Here is a 15,353-nt window from a genome sequence, read left to right as displayed (position 1 = left end):
ATTGCAGAACACGCTGAAAGCTGTATGTCTGCAACAGGATGCATTCCAGCAGAATGAGCGGAAGAAAAGGGCCGATGGCGCAGATGTTGTGCTTCAGCGCATGCAGCAGGTTAGGCAATCCAAAGCAGCTCCAGCACAGGTCCGTGAGCTTTCTCCAGCTGAAGCTGAGAAGGAAAGCGGTAATGCAGCGTACAAAAAGGGCGAGTACAAGCAGGTGCTGACACATTCATTCCTTTCCAGTATATTGGTAGAAAATACTGCAATGATCAACACCCAGCCGCCTAGCAATGCCAAGATATTCACAGGTTCTTGCAATTGCAGGCGATTGACCTTTACACAAAGGCCATTGAAATGGACAGCACGCTGGCGTCGGCTTTCAACAACAGAGCAATGGCCCATATTAAGCTGGGCCAGATGTCTGAGGCGCAAGCAGACTGTGACGCTGCCTTGCTGCTGGAACCTAACAATGTCAAAGCTCTGCTTCGCCGAGCATCTGCCCGGTATGCTCTCGTCTTGCAGCAGATTTTCTTACCCCACACTGCCGCATGGCAATGACTCCAATACTATCAACACTTTTCTGTCATTGCTTTGAAGACTTCTGGGCTGCATTAATGCAGGGAGCTGCTGCACCTGGAAAGCCAGGCTTTGGAAGATTATGAGACTGTCCTCAGGCTGGAGCCAAAGAACAAAGAGGCAAAGCAGAAGTGTGAGCTGTTGCAACAATCTACGGAGCAGATGTTAAGCAGCCTGGTGCATGATCGCGGAGCTGGTATTGAGTGTGAGGAGAGTGCGTGTTACACTGTGTGAGTTCATATGTTAGTGGCATTGTGACAGCCGTCAAAGGCAAACAGATGTAAGCCATACGTTTCAGAAATATCTCATCACAATCTTGCATGTTTATAAACGAAAAGGACCCATGACCGGGGCTCCCAATAAGTTCACTACAATTACGCAATTCTGAGCAGTGCAAGACCTGTGCTAAAATAGGACAGCAACATAATCTCTCTGCCACTATTATGAAGTCCAATTTTCTTGCCTAGACCTTTTCTTAGTGTACTCGGCGCAATAGTCAAGTACAAGAGTTCTTGCCCGGTGTCTCGACAGCCTCGTCCTAAGATAGTTCTAACACAATGATGTGGGTGTCTCTACACAGAGAAGCATACTCAAGCGATCGCTAGATAGACTGCCAGAGGCCTGCTGAAGCTCAACACTGGCAATGAAAAAGAATGTGGGAATTTGCCCTCAAAGTGCTGACAGGGACGCACTTCAGTCCCGGCGGTCACTCCTGGCCGACAGACAGGTTCTTGAAGAAGGGCTCCAGGCGCTCGATGTCATCCACGAGGCCCTGCACCCCCTGCTTCAGCAGCGACACTCCAGCCAGCCCAAGGCCTTCCTCGAAGATCTGCTTTGTCACCGGCTCCAGCTCAAACTCCTCAAAGTCGGCCTCCTTGGCTGCCTCAGGCGACAGGCGAGGGGAGTAGTACTCGTCATCCCCCGGCAGCGTGGTGAGGCCGTCGTTGTAGCCCTGCAGCGTGGGCGTCTCCGACAACGTTGCCAGCACCTTGGGGCCCACCACCAGATAGTCCACGCCTGCCAGCGCCAACGCATCTGCGCGCACAACCCCTCCGCGTCACACCTTACTTCACGTCATCACAGCACTGCTCACATGACTGGCTATGTTGCAGGCATCTTGTTGAGAACAAAGTATAATATATGCATTGTGCATAACCTTGAGGCAGCCCTTTCTCCCCTACTGGGTTCTCGCACTGCCTTGTATGGGTCATGCATTCCGTCTTGATCGAAAGGAAATTGAAGCAGCAGCTTTCATGGGTAAGAATCGCACCTTTGGCCTTCCTCAACCCAGACACCATGACCTTTGTCTTCGGGTGGTACTTCTGGCAGTAGTTGTACATGCGCGCGGCCATGCGCACGCCAGGGTTCACATCACTGAGGAAGCCGCTGTCCTCCCGTGGGCCCTGGAGTGCACAATAATGCTGCTTCACTGACAGGGCACTGCAGCCAGCACCATCACAGCATGCGCATGCATTAATGTAAGGTGCAGCAAATCGAGGAATGCATTCAACAAGGAGGCTAGATTGGTCCGAATCTGCCAGGTGAATTATGGGCTGCCACCTTCGGGTCACGGATGACACCCGGGTACTTGTGAAACCAGTCGTCCACGCGGCCGATGTTTGGCTGGATCACGCTCACACCAGCCTGTGCAGCGGCCGTGGCCTGCACAAAGCTGCCCCAAGCAAACAGATACACATCAGTGTCGTGCCCCATGTACTTGCTCAGACAATACTTTGCAAGGATCTTGGGGTGGATTGAATATCCTAATGCGTGGGGTTGATAGGTTTGACTATGGGGTTTGGCCACAAACCTGTAGACGAGGATGATATGGGTTTGGATGCCTTGCGCTTCAAGCTCCTTCGCAGCCTGGATGCCCTCAAATGTGCCAGGTACCCGCAACAGGATGCGGTCACGCGAGATGCCCATCTCCTCATAATTCTTCAGGAGACCCTGTGCTCTGGTCATGATTGCTTCTGCAGAAATGAATCAACACCCGTTGACTCCAATGTGGATCACATGAAGCGTTCGTGCAATTGTAGTCATGCAGTGCAATCAAATTGAAATTAAAGCACATGAGGCCAGACAGGGCAACTGTACCTGTGTCGTAGGCCAGCCTTGGGTCTACCTGCATGTGCATTGGCCTCTTTGAGCGCATCACTCACCCAGGGATTCATCTTTGATACTTAGAACTAAACAGTGCGAAGATGCACGCATACCTCTGTGGAGACTCGCCCTTCGACTTGTCTAGAAAACAAAGCCCCAATGTTCACAGTCGCCTTGTCAATTTCACAGGCCAGCTTCGCTGCACCCGTCTTTGCTTGGCAGACGTCGTAGTTGATCGCATTAGCGATGGCAATCTGCAGGTACAGACCCGAGCTCATGCCAGGTACGTGACGGGATAAGCAGGGTGCATTCTATACCATGATCTGGCTACGAGCTCTTGTCAAACATAGTGCCTGCACCTTGTACTCCTGTAGTCCAGCAGGATTCCTTAAGATGCCTCCAAGAACAGCACTGGACACCGTCGCTGCTTTGGGAGCTTCAATTTTCTCAATATCCTGCAATAGTAAGGTATCTGGTACTACTGTGCTCCAATTTTCCAGGTAGTCCAACTCTGTAGCGGCAGTCCTAGATGAAGGGGGACGATAGTCGATCTTTTGGACTGCACAAACTACTTTCTTTCTACTGCGCACTTCGACTCTGCTAACTTGAGGTACTCTGGGTGTCAAGGAAAGCATTGAACATTGGAGTTGTAGAGATGCCATTGCAAATTCTTTCTAGATCTATCCAAGCTGTTCTGAAATCCGATTGACCCTGTTGATTGGGAAAGGACTCGATGGGGATCAATCTTGGGCCCTCCTTGCTGACGCCGCATAGGGTTTAGAGATTCAAAAGGTGATCAATATATTTCTGTGGGAGGGTTTGCAAAGATGCATGCATGCTCGAAAGAGTTCTCCCTTCTTATTCCATTCCTCAACGATGATCCTGTGCATTACTCTGTAAAAATCTTCCTCATTGTAAGAGAAGGGTAAGGATTGAACAGGCTCATCAATGTAGTTTTAGATTCGAACATAGTTTCGACCTTGGACATCATCCTCATAAAGCCTCCAGCTGCAGAATTCGCATGGTAGGGCCAAGCACGTCAGCTCTACACCGCATCCTCCTGCACGAGAAGGCTCATTGTGATGATCTAGAGAAGAGGCACAAGCAGCTGCAATTGCTCTGCAACAAGTTGCAAGAAGATTGCGACAGAGGCAAACAAGAACAGCGTGAATTGCTTGCCTTTGTTAGCAAGTTTCAGGACAGCTGCGCAGATAATTCCAAGATGCTGAGCACACTGGATCAGGCAGTACAAGACCTTGCTGTTGCACGCCAGGAGCTGGCAGTGTCAGTGAAGGCAGCAGCAGAAAATGGCATCAAGGCAGACAGGCTAAGAAAGTTGAACAGCTCTCTCACTGCAGAACTGCATGCAAAGGCGCTTCAGAGTGAACGGGACATGACTGCAACCAAAAAAGCTGCTGAGGACCAGATAGGCAGGTTGCAGCAGGGGCTCAGCATCGAGAAGAAGGAGAGCAAAGCCACTATGGACCAGATGCGCACACAGCACGAGAAACAGGCATGCACCGCCTTCTGTTAGATTTTCGTTCCCTGTTGCAATACCATGCAATGCTGCAGAAGTGACCTCATGGACTCCATGGGAGAGCATGGTATGAGTATGACATTTGTCCAATGCCCAGGTAGCAGAGCTGCAGAGGGACTTGGTTGCTGCAATTCGTGCGAGGGAGGAAGCAGAGCATAAGTTGGAAAAGGAGCGCAAGGGCTTCAAGATGTCGTTGGGGTCTTTGGGAACGGGACAGACTGATGCAGTGGCGTCTCTGAAGCAGCGCATGTGGACGCTCCGCAGTGAGCTGGAGTCAACCAGGACCGAGAGAGATAATCTGAAGAAGCTTTGCACCCGATCTTGATATATAGCTGGGCATGTTGGTGCCTGAAGGCATAAGGCTTGAGAGTATTGAAACATTCTTGACTGGCAGATCATTTAGCAACGCAACAAATTGAGCAGATACTTACAAATAGCAAATGATAGAAAGGCCGTAAGAAGGTAATAATGTTCAATGACACAGTACATTGTTTGGTCAACAGCATGCTGCAGCTGTGCAGGATCAACATTTCACCAGCAAGATCAACAGGTGCAAGCGTGGCTTGGCCATGCAACAACAGTCAGTGTTCCCAAAATTGACTCTGTTCACATGTGTAGCAACCTGTGGGCCGTAATTGTCCTTATCCTGTCTTCTGAAAAGTCGGATTCTCCAATTCCTGCTGAATGTCCTCTGCGGTCACGGGCGCATGCAGCTGCAAGACAAGCAATTTTTTTATTGCAGTGGGATTGAAGACTGCAAGCTTGCAAGATGCTGATCGGGGAGACATTGTGCCTATCAACGACCTATCAATGTAATTCTCCATTGCATAAATTCTATCCCTTGACAGCACCATACCTGTCCCGAGATTGTGAGAAAGTCAAGGCGACGCTGTGCACCGTCCGTGCGTATGGGATCCAGGCCATGTTTCCAATAGACAAAGTCCTTGAAAGCCATGTCTGACGACCATTGGGCATGGGTGCTTGGGTCTGCCTGCTGTTCAGCAGTGCGCCTCAAGATTTGCCCGCTGAACCCACTTGGCAGCTCTAATCTTGTCCCTGCACCCAATGATGTTGCGATTTAGAGTGATGTAATGTCATGTGATTCTGCTTTTCTTTCTAGGGGCTGTCTCGTCTTGGATAGGTGCAAGACTCCTCTGTAAATGGTCATATTGGAGCATGCTGTGGTGATCAACCTTTCAGCTGCCGTCCCCTAAAGTACGCCTCTTGGATCGCCTTTCCGTCCACAGATGCACCTGGATATGGAAGAGAGGTTGAGGAACCTCAAAGCCTGAGTTGGTATTAATTCAAAAACAGATGGGGAAGAGAAGGTGTCAATGACCCTTCACACTCTCTCAAAATCGTTCGAGACGTAAAGTCTGCAATGAAAGATCCACCTGTTGGGGCTGGCAAAAAGTATGCGCCAACTTTGGCCACCCCAGTATAACCGATGGAGCACGGCAACCAATGCAAGGTCCGTGGGTCTTCCATCAAATTGAAGATCGAATAAGAATTCTGGATTATGGATGTTGAATGGTTGGTATCCGACGTTCAGGTGCCCCCCATAGATGTCATCGTGATATGTAGGATTTACGACTGTGAGGACTCCTTGACGTTTGTTTGTTCCAGCTCTCAAAGCTTTTGAAGTTGCATCTGCACAACCGATGTATGAAAGAGAGTCAATTCACCAAGATGTCATGTATCAGAAATACTGAGCACAAGGAGATCTTTGGAAGGGCAACACATCAGCGCCACGTGGGTACCCATCTGTTCACATGCTACACTTTGAACAGGTCAAATGGTAATCAAGTCAGGGTGGTGTTATTTGACATAAACATGAATGATACTTTGCTTCATGTCTGCAGTAATGCAGGCAACACAAAACCCAGACTTCACGGGATGGCCAGCAATGCATTCAGCGCTGCAGCTGCAGCAATCACATGATATTGTGCACACGATATAGATATTAAAATCTTACCGGTCGCCATGGCCAGAGATTGGTGCGAAATTGGACCTACTTTAAGTTATGAAGTTTTTATATATATATATCGATGAGTATCACCTGATCTTTGCACCCCAAATGCTAGTATTTTGTGACCCCAATATTCTTACAAAAGAATGCAATAAATGAATGAGAAATAATGTCACATCGCACGGTGCGGCATTCACTCTCAAAGACAGCCTCATCGCTCAGTCATCTCCTTCTTGACTTCATTTTTGCCTTCATTAAGCGCCTCATGCGTCGCCTTGAGATGCTCCTTGTACTCTTCAATGGTTCCCTGCCACTTGGTGACCGTGTTGTCCCCCACAACCCAGATCTCCTGAGCCACCTGACTAATGAGCCGGAAGTCATGACTGACCAGGACCTGCAGCCGAAATAGAGTCACTCAGCGCAAGGAAGCAGCGCCCAGGTGGGGACTTACATAGATTGCCTGCATCATAGCATTGCGCAGCATGCTGAAGCAAGGAGTGAGTCTCGTTGCAGGTGCTCACCATGCCACCGTCCCAGTTGTTGATGGCTCGCGCCAGGGAGTCAATCGTCTCCATGTCCAGGTTGTTGGTGGGCTCATCCTGGACATCAACACACCACGCTTCAGCTCAACATCGACATTCCTGAAAAGTCGAACGGTCCTGAGCATCTTTCGTGTCCACCCACTTGATGCTCTGAAGGCACCCATCCGAGAACAAGATCAGTGCTGCAGGCTACTTAACCATCGGAGAAGAAGAGCCTGACGCTTGGGAAGGGGGAAGGGAGCACCAGGGCCAGGATGTGGGGCGTCTTGTAGGCCAGCCATGCGAAGACGAGTCGGCTGCGCAGGCCGTCGCTGAGCTGCAGGATGGGCTGCGTCTGCGCCTTGCCCGTGATCCCAAAGCGGCCCACCGCCTTCCGCATGCCCTCCAGTGTTGTGCCCTCGGGAAACTCCTTCAGCTGCGACAACACCATGCACACAAAGCTCAACAGAGCCTCCACTTCACACAGTCTGTGCACATCACATGTCCCAGCCAGCCTTTGCACTCAACACCAAATTGCATCCCAGATCACTGTCCTGCAGTGCTCTTGCAGCAAAGTAAGAGAAGGGAGGACCCAGAGGCCACCACCCCTCCTACTCTGGTATCTTGTGTTGGGTTCTACATAGAGAGAGGCGGCGCACCATGTATTCGAGGGGTGTGAGCTTGGGGTCGAGCAGCTCTGTGAGGTGCTGGTGGTAAACGCCGATCTTGAGGTGGTTGTGGCGCTTGACCATGCCATCCAGCGGCTCCAGCGTTCCAGTCATCAGCTTAAGCAGCGTCGACTTGCCAGCACCATTCGGCCCCACGATGGCCACCCTGCTGTCCAAATCCACCCCCAAGTCCACCTGTGGGGAATCCAGATGACCTTCAAAAATTTATGGCGCTTACTTGCTACGAGCGGCTAGAAGACCCTTCAGGAAACTTGCTTGCTGCTGGAGGTAATCAAGGAAACCTTTTGAAGACATGGCCCTGAATGGCTGCAATAAAACAGTGCAGGCGTTGCAATGTGGCAGGTGGGTGCATGTGCGCACATCACTGTAGAGGACCCGGTCAGGCGAGTATCCGAATGTGACATTGATGAACTGGAGTACGGGCGGCGGAAGCTTCCCCACATCTGTGAAGTGCAGCTTGACCACATGGTCCTGCTTCACGGCCTCTGTCAAGCCGCTCCTGACCTGCACACCGCCAGAGCCACACGAGTGAATGGAGCACACACTCACCAACAGATGCCGCTGCATCATGGAGTGCATATGTGGTATGACATATGACTAAGCTGTTTCACACCAGCTGCTTGCAACAAAACATGTGGGGGTGCACAAGGAGGGCAGGCAGCAGTATCTCACCATCTTCTCAAGCGTCTTCTCTTTACTCTGCGCTTGCCGTGCCAATTTGGCGCTGCCATGACCGAAGCGTGCTATGTACTCCTTCATGTGGGATATTTGGTCCTGCTCCCACTTGTGCTTCTTCATCTGTGCATCCTCCAATTCCGCTCTTGTGTTCAAGTAGGTGTCGTAATTGCCTGTAAGCAGCATGCAAAAGAGATCAGCCTTCTGAACTTCAACGATTACTGATGAGAAGGCCAGCAAGGTTTAAAAAATTGCTATGGCAGCGAGTGCACACACAGAGAGTAAGGTTGAAAGCCCTTACCTCCATATGCATGTAGCTTCTTTTGATGCAAGCGGATGATGTTTGTGCACACGTTGTTCATAAAATCCTGGGAGTGGCTGACAAGGAGCAAGATCCTTTTGAAGTGCTTCATGGTCTCCTCCAGCCAGACACAAGCTTCCAAGTCCAGGTGATTGGTCGGCTCTGCAAAATGCACAAGATGAATTCCTCATGAATGCACCCTTGCCTGAACACAGGACTGATTTAGCAGAGAGTATTTAAAAGCCAAATGCCCTCATTCTTGCGAAACAGTCATACCAGGCAGCACGTCTTTTAAGCAGAAGCATACCGTCCAAGATGAGGAAGGTGGGGTCAACAAAGAGCGCCCTGGCCAGCGCAATCCGCATCCGCCATCCTCCGGAGAAATCTCGCGTGCGTTTCTGCTGCATTGTCTTTGTGAAGCCGAGCCCGTGCAACAGCCGCGCCGCTCGCGCTTCTGTTGTGGAAGCATCCAGGCTATCCAACCTGCAGTCCATTGTCACGTCCCTTATATCATGACCAGTCACATTGTGCAGCGCAGAGCTGGCAGTGTGAACGTTCTGGTAGTAATCCTCTGCCTCAGGAGCACTCGTGCACACTGTGTGCAGTGTAGATAGGAGCCCCACCGCTCATAGAGATCTTCCAATCGAGCCTGGGCCTCCTCGCTCTCCTCCCCCAGCAGGCTCTCTGCCTCCTTCTCCAGCCTCTGCCGCTCCGAGTCCACGCTCATGACAGCCTCCAGCGCGGTCATGTCTGTGGCGGGAATCTCCCTGTCCAGGAAGTAGATGTCGATGTGCTCTGGGATGGGCACCTCCCTGTTGCCCAGGGCCTTCAGCAGCGTCGACTTGCCGCTGCCGTTTGGCCCCACGAGCGCATACCGCCTGCAGCAGCAAGAATACACCATGTCACTGCCCACATCTGCTGGTCCTAATAAGCTACAGGCCCCTATCACAAGTGTATCTCCACTGCCGTACATGAGCGGTATGACACATCACCATGACATGCCCTTGGGAGCAGGCAACCTCCAAGATTGAGAATTTATATGATGGTGGTCATCCTGACATGCATGCCTGAGGTGCACGTGCAGCAGCGCTTTTGTAGCTGTGCCCACCTGCCAAAGTTGAGCTCCAGGTTGCCGTCTGCGATAAGCTCGTGTCCGTGGAACAGCAGGGTCAGGCTCTCCAGGTGGATGTCGCGCGACTGCGGGTGTGAGGTCAGCACGCTTGTGCAGGTGCGGTCGTTGGAGATACCCACGTCCTCCACACCCTTGGTGATCTCTTGCACGCCATTGCTGGGACTGCTGTTCTCATTGGGACTGCCCGCATCTGCCTTTGCTGCAGTGGCTCCGGGTGTCTTTGCCTTCTTCAACGCCGCCCTCTTCTTCTTTGCTTCACTCACCTGCACCAGAAACACAGTGTGTCAATACCCCTACAGAGCACTTACTGTAGTCCTTGTCCCCAACAAAGTTTCCTACACCTTGCCCGATGTTTCAATACTTCACGATGTCCACTCTGCACGATTAAGACGTTGCTATCAACTGCTGCCGCCCAGCTACCACCATTTAATCTACCAATACAAGTCCTTGTAGATGGATGGGTATGTCAAATCATTTTATATAAACAGATTAATAAACGACAGACGTCGCATGGCTTTGAAAACAATGTTGCTGTTTGTACTCATTGTGGGCGCACCATCTTTTTCTTCCCCAGCTGAATTTTGCTCGGCGGAGACTAATTATTCAATTTAGCTTTGTGAAACATTCGATATGGACATTTTCACCGATCTTGTGGCGCACCAAACAACTGCTGCGCCACAAACAGGAAGAAGCGCTGCCATGAGGTTAGTCACTGCCACGTAGGTAATACAAGTAGCCATTAGGCACGAGGCATGCATGCTGGCATTGCCACGATGGCGTGCGCTTCCCGTTTCGCGTTTGATCGCTACAGTTCTGTTTTTAAGAACATTTCCTTGATCAAAATGAGCTTCGTCACAAGAAGTGCGATCTCAGCCCTAGTAAGCAGAAGCATACTTCCTAGTATTGGTTGGTATGCATCGTTGTCGCTGCAAACCCAGCACCGCATGTCTTCCAATGATGCAGCTACTACCTCTACTGCAAAAAGTGATGGTCAAAAAGAAAGTTCTTCGTCTATAGCTCCAGATGCTTTTCTGTCCCACCTTCAGCATAAGACCGAGACCGATCTGCTCGAGCTCCTCAGCCAGAAGGACAAGGACAAGGCGAGTGATGAAGCCGGAGACCACAAGGAGGCAAGTATGCCTTACCAGTGCATACAATCAGAGGCATGGAACATCATCATGACGTCCTTGCAGGGATGCCTGTGTAAAGTCCAGGGTTTTTCTTGCAAGAATCCTGAACTTTACAGCTATGCACTACAGGAGGATTTGGCAGCAGATGGCGAGATAGGAGGCCCGAAAGGTGTCTATCATGGAGCAGAGCCTACCAGATATGGTGGGTGAACTCCCTAGACGGCCTGCAAACGCAATGCGCGTGCCCTGCCATGTCCTTGCTTTCTTCCTTTTCCATCTATATTCTGAACTCATTTTACTCCTGTTACAGGGGACTGGGAGAGAGGCGGACGATGCACGGATTTTTGACCTAAATACCCACAATGCATGCGGCTGTCAAGCAGTGCTGATTACAGCACATGCCGCATGGTAGTACCATGCGGCATGGTACTACCATGATGGTAGCTTGAGCGGCAGTAGTCCTGCAAATACAATTTGTACGTGAGATGCTGGCACCTGGATAAGCATCAGGACCAGGACTGAGACTTGGTGCAACTTTAATGAATGAGGCATTGATATATCACTACACCTGATAAACGCATCAAACCTCTCACAAGTAGGGGTGCTATGACTAGCGCTAGCCATCATGGTGCCCTTTGCAACGGTAGTGGCCATATGTAGACCTGTACAGTGCAAGGTGCATTGCAGGCAGCAATAATGCGCGAATGCGGTAATGCAATTTATTGCGGTAGCCAGCGCTCAGCTCAGCAGGCTGCCATAATGCAGACATGTAGCAGCTTAATGTCCCAGACTTGGTGCTGATCCCCAGCTCACCAGGGGAGGCACTCTAATTACAATGTGAAGAATTAAAGCAAGTAAACATCAGTATTGTGAGCAATACTGCCAGCTCTATCCAAGTCCAGGTGTCAGAAAAGCAGGTCGCGATGCATTCATCAAAGACACTACAGTCACCACAGCAATGTGTAACACGCATTCGTTACCCCAACCATCGCACTTGTCGTTTACTCCAACACACGCCAAAAGTGGTCCCATGTTCATCGCTCAGTCACAGTCAGTACTGGGGGTAGGTGTATGTAGGGTAGGCCTGCTGGGGGTACTGGGCGTAGTATCCTGGGTAGCCATAAGCCGCCTGCCCGTAGTAAGCAGGCGCCGCGGCAGGCGCTGCAGCAGGAACGGCGGCAGGGGCGGCAGCAGAAGCTGCTGTGGCTTCTGCAGCGGCAGGCGCATAGGATGCAGCAGGATGCTCCGCGGGGCGCGCTTGCTTGTTGGCTGGCGATGCTCCGGCTGCACTGGCGTCGGCCGGCCGCTTCTGGCCGCTGCTGGGCCGTGAAGCGCTGGACACCGGCCGTGTCAGCCTCTCTGTCGGCCTGAAGCGCGCGCAGTGCAGCCGCTCTGCCATCTCCACCATCTGAGCTGTGCCCAAGAGGTCTGCAGCCGCTGCCGCGCGCGCACTGAAGTCCTCGCGCTCTGCTTCCGACAGCACTGTGTCACTGCCGGCCGCCTTTGCGTACAGTGCCAAAGCCTTGCGCGCCTTCTCCTCACCCTGCAGAAATGTCATACACAGCAAGCACGTCATTCACTGCACAGAGACCGACTGGATGGGCCAGAACAGAGATCTTAAGCCAGAAATGCAGCAGATGACATAGAACAGAAGCATTGACACCTCACACAAGAAATTAAGGGCTACACAGGTCCGCACCGGTGCATCAACAGACTCTTCTAGGTGTATTGCTCCCTCCCACAAGGTGATGCTGCCTGGCGCTTTCTGTAACGCGGCTGCAAAGGCGGCCCGGGCTGCATCGATGTCTTTGTAGGATTGCATCAGGAAGTGCGCGTGCGACACCACCAGGAAGGCATATGTCTTCTCGCCCTGCGGGCCCTTCTCGGCAGCAGCGGCCACGGCATCATCGAAGATCCTGCACGCAGCCGCCTTGACGCCCTGCGCAGCACCCAATCACATTGCTTCTCATGTCCCTGTCAGGGTTCAACATGTTGCTGGAAGCCAAACTAGGGTCCGTCTGTACCTGGCAAGGGCAGGTAATACGTATAATGTAAGTACAAGGTCGTGCCACAGTGGCACACCTGGCGGCGCTCGAAGTTTGCACATGCCAGTACAGCGCTGACAAGGCCAGGGGCCAGCTTGGACAGCACGAGCTCGTAAGCAGCACGGGCGGCGGCAATGTCGCCGTGGCGCTCGAGGAAGCGCGCAGCCAGCAGCTGCATCTCCGGCTGGGCCTTGCAGTGGATGCCCTGCGCGCGCAGCATGGCATCCTTGGCTGCCTCTGGCTCCCTCGGCTCCAGAAAGCGAATGTACCTCGCCCAGAAATCTGCGCACACACAGCCATTTAGCGACCGGTCACCCCCCGGCACCATGTCCACAGCGCTACCAAGTACTTGTCATCTCAAAGGACTCAGGGCAACAGGTGATTTTACTGCATACAAGAAATATCTTACCATGGTACTGGGCGCAAGCAACGAGGCAGCGCTCGTACAGGTGGGTGGTGACAGAGTTATCCCCGCGCTCCTCAGCATAGTCCAGCAACCGTGACCAGGCTGCCAGCTGTGCTCCATCCAGAGCCTTCACATGGAAGTAGGGGCGCTTGATTGCGTCCTCAAAGACCTTTCGCCTTCCCACCTCTTCCTTGCTTGCCTAAAGACACACATTGCGCCTGTGAACGGTGCTTGCAACCAGAGACCATTTCTCAAATGAAAGAGCACCAGAAGTTCAGGGCAATTGCCAGCTCATGTGAACCTGCTAACATACAGACAAGCTGACAATTGAACAGAATGCTGGGCGCACCTCGTAAATGGCCTGGCAGCCCGCCAGCCAAGCCTCCTTCACATCCTCGTCTGTCACATTTGTGTCCAGCAATATCAGCTCTTCAGCTGATGCTGCTGACTCTGCACCACCCTCTGGCGCTCCAGTGGTTTGGTCTGCAGCGCTGCCGGCTGGGGCAGCTGCAGGGGCAGATGCTGGTGGAGGTGTGATGGCGCCGTCGGCGTCGGCGGCTGCATCCTGAGGGGCGCCAGACGCTGTGGGAGGGGGCGTCTGCGGCGCTGCAGCAGGCATCTCCTCTGCTGAGGCTTTCCTCTCTGTCCCTGCAGCCACAGTGAAGCACTCAGACTCCCTATCATGTGCCAAGGCGCCAGGACATACTTCCTCGCTACAGATGGTGCAACAATGGATATCAGCCAATCCACTGGGAGCACAGAGACAGTGGAGCAAGAATAGCCAACCTGGAGTGGATGGTCCATCAAGGGCCATCGGAGCCGAGGGCATCTCCATTGGAGCCGCAGGAACAGTGGCTGCCGCTGCTGCATGCTCCGCTGCCTCCTGTGCAGCATTGCAAGCAGCAGTCTCTGCCTCCTCAGCGGCCTTCTGTTGGGCAGCAAAAGCAGCTTCTTGCATGGACTTCACTTGTGCCTCCAGCGCAGCCCTCTCCTCGTCAGGCACCACTTGATCCACCGTGAGCTGGCTGACAAAATCCGTCAAGCTGTGCCGCAAGAATGGGACACGCGGTTAGGCTGGTAAATGACATGCCAGTTGCATTTATCTTGTTCATTCATGAGCAAAAACAGAGCTTCAGTGGGGAAGCCAATACACAGCAGTCACTTCTGCTATAAGCTGAAGTTGGGAATGACAACAGCAGTCCACACCTGTTGAAACATTTGTCAAGCTCCTTCAAGGGCTGCCCCAAGGCACGGCGGTAGATCAGTGCCGCTGCTTTCGAGCCTCCATTGCCAGCAGTGTAATTGATGTACTTTGACCACAGCCCATAAGCAGCATAGTCGGTGCCCACGAATTGCAAGCCGCGTTCAAAGACACTGCAGAAGCGGCAAATTTTAGAATCTGTGATGTGCAGAAATACGATCGGGGTGCAACAAATCATCCAACACAGGGTTCCAGCACACGCACCTCTGGACATCCTCTGAGCTGGCCCCAATTGTCTGCTTGAAGGATGCATAATGCCCCCACAGATCAACACTGTAAGGTATGGCAGCCACTCCCCGCTCATAGACACCCAGGGCTGCCTCTGGGGATCCGTGACGGTTCTCGGCATCAGCAAACTTCTTCCAATACCCAAAGCACAGAGGGTACTCTGCAAAGAATGCATCATACACCTCTCGAAGCTTTGCAATATCGCCCTGCACACAGAGTGTGACACATTCAATGTCCGCAAAATTGCTAAGCGCATTTCTTGCAATGAACCAATGTAACGGAGACTAAGCTTGCAAATTGCACAACCCTCACAGTGCTATGGAGTGTGCTCAAGAGCGCAGAGGCTGGTCAGACTGCAAGGAAAGACATCGCACGGCAGCTTGCCAGGTGACAGCTTTCAGAATCCTGCGTTCACCTGGGTCTTTTGCCTACACCTTAAAAATGCCAAACTGCAGACAGAAAGAAGCGGAAGACACAAGGTGATCAACAAATTTCATAGAGCTTACCAGCTTCTCAGCTGCACTGATCAGGCCAACCAGCTTATTGAAGTCCCTTGGATCTCCTTTCACAGCTGCATATTGCACCTCGAAAGCCTCTAACACCGGATCCTTCTGCTGCTCAGGAGGTGTGTCCACAGGCCCTTCCATAGAGGCTGCAAAGCTTTGAGTGGCATCCGTCGATGGAGGTAATGGGACATTTGCGGACATTTCAGAAGGCTCGTGAATAGGAAGAGCTGCCAAAGACGCCTCTGCCTGCCCTGAGGACGTCTGGGGCTGCAATAAA

The 15,353-nt window shown here is 52.1% G+C and overlaps 5 protein-coding genes across 5 annotated transcripts; all 5 read right to left on the bottom strand.

Moving 5' to 3' along the window:
* Nucleotides 1–780: 780 nt before the first annotated feature.
* On the bottom strand, nucleotides 781–3,382 carry COCSUDRAFT_64567 (aldolase). The gene is made up of 7 exons (XM_005651081.1): nucleotides 3,036–3,382; nucleotides 2,790–2,930; nucleotides 2,671–2,698; nucleotides 2,384–2,546; nucleotides 2,134–2,245; nucleotides 1,844–1,976; nucleotides 781–1,608 (listed from the first exon to the last, which is right to left on the bottom strand). Exons 1-7 carry the CDS (start codon nucleotides 3,336–3,338, stop codon nucleotides 1,280–1,282), a joined length of 1,209 nt encoding a protein of 402 aa, XP_005651138.1. The 5' UTR covers nucleotides 3,339–3,382; the 3' UTR covers nucleotides 781–1,279.
* Nucleotides 3,383–3,550: 168 nt separating this feature from the next.
* COCSUDRAFT_32223 (hypothetical protein) lies at nucleotides 3,551–5,894 on the bottom strand. Its single transcript, XM_005651080.1, has 6 exons — nucleotides 5,608–5,894; nucleotides 5,407–5,466; nucleotides 5,070–5,269; nucleotides 4,308–4,926; nucleotides 4,035–4,186; nucleotides 3,551–3,700 (listed from the first exon to the last, which is right to left on the bottom strand). Exons 1-4 carry the CDS (start codon nucleotides 5,699–5,701, stop codon nucleotides 4,855–4,857), a joined length of 426 nt encoding a protein of 141 aa, XP_005651137.1. The 5' UTR covers nucleotides 5,702–5,894; the 3' UTR covers nucleotides 3,551–3,700; nucleotides 4,035–4,186; nucleotides 4,308–4,854.
* Nucleotides 5,895–6,393: 499 nt separating this feature from the next.
* COCSUDRAFT_39642 (P-loop containing nucleoside triphosphate hydrolase protein) lies at nucleotides 6,394–10,059 on the bottom strand (the record flags this gene model as incomplete). Its single annotated transcript, XM_005651079.1, has 11 exons — nucleotides 6,394–6,576; nucleotides 6,704–6,781; nucleotides 6,969–7,139; nucleotides 7,363–7,566; nucleotides 7,753–7,896; nucleotides 8,065–8,240; nucleotides 8,369–8,530; nucleotides 8,676–8,851; nucleotides 8,992–9,246; nucleotides 9,477–9,763; nucleotides 10,057–10,059. The coding sequence occupies 11 exons, from the start codon at nucleotides 10,057–10,059 to the stop codon at nucleotides 6,394–6,396; spliced, it is 1,839 nt and encodes a 612-aa protein (XP_005651136.1).
* Nucleotides 10,060–10,321: 262 nt separating this feature from the next.
* On the bottom strand, nucleotides 10,322–11,505 carry COCSUDRAFT_32222 (hypothetical protein). Its single transcript, XM_005651078.1, has 3 exons — nucleotides 10,941–11,505; nucleotides 10,760–10,832; nucleotides 10,322–10,630 (listed from the first exon to the last, which is right to left on the bottom strand). The coding sequence occupies exons 2-3, from the start codon at nucleotides 10,808–10,810 to the stop codon at nucleotides 10,376–10,378; spliced, it is 306 nt and encodes a 101-aa protein (XP_005651135.1). The 5' UTR covers nucleotides 10,811–10,832; nucleotides 10,941–11,505; the 3' UTR covers nucleotides 10,322–10,375.
* A 176-nt stretch (nucleotides 11,506–11,681) lies between these two features.
* COCSUDRAFT_59113 (hypothetical protein) lies at nucleotides 11,682–15,217 on the bottom strand (the record flags this gene model as incomplete). Its single annotated transcript, XM_005651077.1, has 9 exons — nucleotides 11,682–12,173; nucleotides 12,330–12,569; nucleotides 12,713–12,957; nucleotides 13,085–13,280; nucleotides 13,431–13,729; nucleotides 13,868–14,124; nucleotides 14,288–14,455; nucleotides 14,547–14,776; nucleotides 15,077–15,217. The coding sequence occupies 9 exons, from the start codon at nucleotides 15,215–15,217 to the stop codon at nucleotides 11,682–11,684; spliced, it is 2,268 nt and encodes a 755-aa protein (XP_005651134.1).
* Between the last annotated feature and the right edge of the window lie 136 nt (nucleotides 15,218–15,353).

Source organism: Coccomyxa subellipsoidea (genome assembly GCF_000258705.1).
Source record: "Coccomyxa subellipsoidea C-169, whole genome shotgun sequence".
Classification (NCBI taxonomy): Eukaryota; Viridiplantae; Chlorophyta; class Trebouxiophyceae; family Coccomyxaceae; genus Coccomyxa; species Coccomyxa subellipsoidea.
Note: the sequence above shows the minus strand (reverse complement) of the source record. Positions and strands in the feature narration are given on the sequence as shown.

Bases quoted from the DNA above. Each gene is read 5' to 3' on its own strand.
- COCSUDRAFT_64567 (XM_005651081.1), bottom strand. From the start codon at position 3,338: ATGGCATCTCTACAACTCCAATGTTCAATGCTTTCCTTGACACCCAGA. The intron at 2,931-3,035 runs GTGCAGGCACTA...CTGTACCTGCAG, and splicing joins CTGGACTACAGGAGTACAAG to ATTGCCATCGCTAATGCGAT. The intron at 1,977-2,133 runs GTGGCAGCCCAT...TGTGCACTCCAG, and splicing joins GTGTCATCCGTGACCCGAAG to GGCCCACGGGAGGACAGCGG.
- COCSUDRAFT_32223 (XM_005651080.1), bottom strand. From the start codon at position 5,701: ATGGAAGACCCACGGACCTTGCATTGGTTGCCGTGCTCCATCGGTTAT. The intron at 5,270-5,406 runs GTTGATCACCAC...CATTGGGTGCAG, and splicing joins TAGGGGACGGCAGCTGAAAG to GGACAAGATTAGAGCTGCCA. The intron at 4,927-5,069 runs GTATGGTGCTGT...CTTGTCTTGCAG, and splicing joins TTCTCACAATCTCGGGACAG to CTGCATGCGCCCGTGACCGC.
- COCSUDRAFT_32222 (XM_005651078.1), bottom strand. From the start codon at position 10,810: ATGATAGACACCTTTCGGGCCTCCTATCTCGCCATCTGCTGCCAAATC. The intron at 10,631-10,759 runs CTGTAGTGCATA...AGGCATACTTGC, and splicing joins CCATCTGCTGCCAAATCCTC to CTCCTTGTGGTCTCCGGCTT.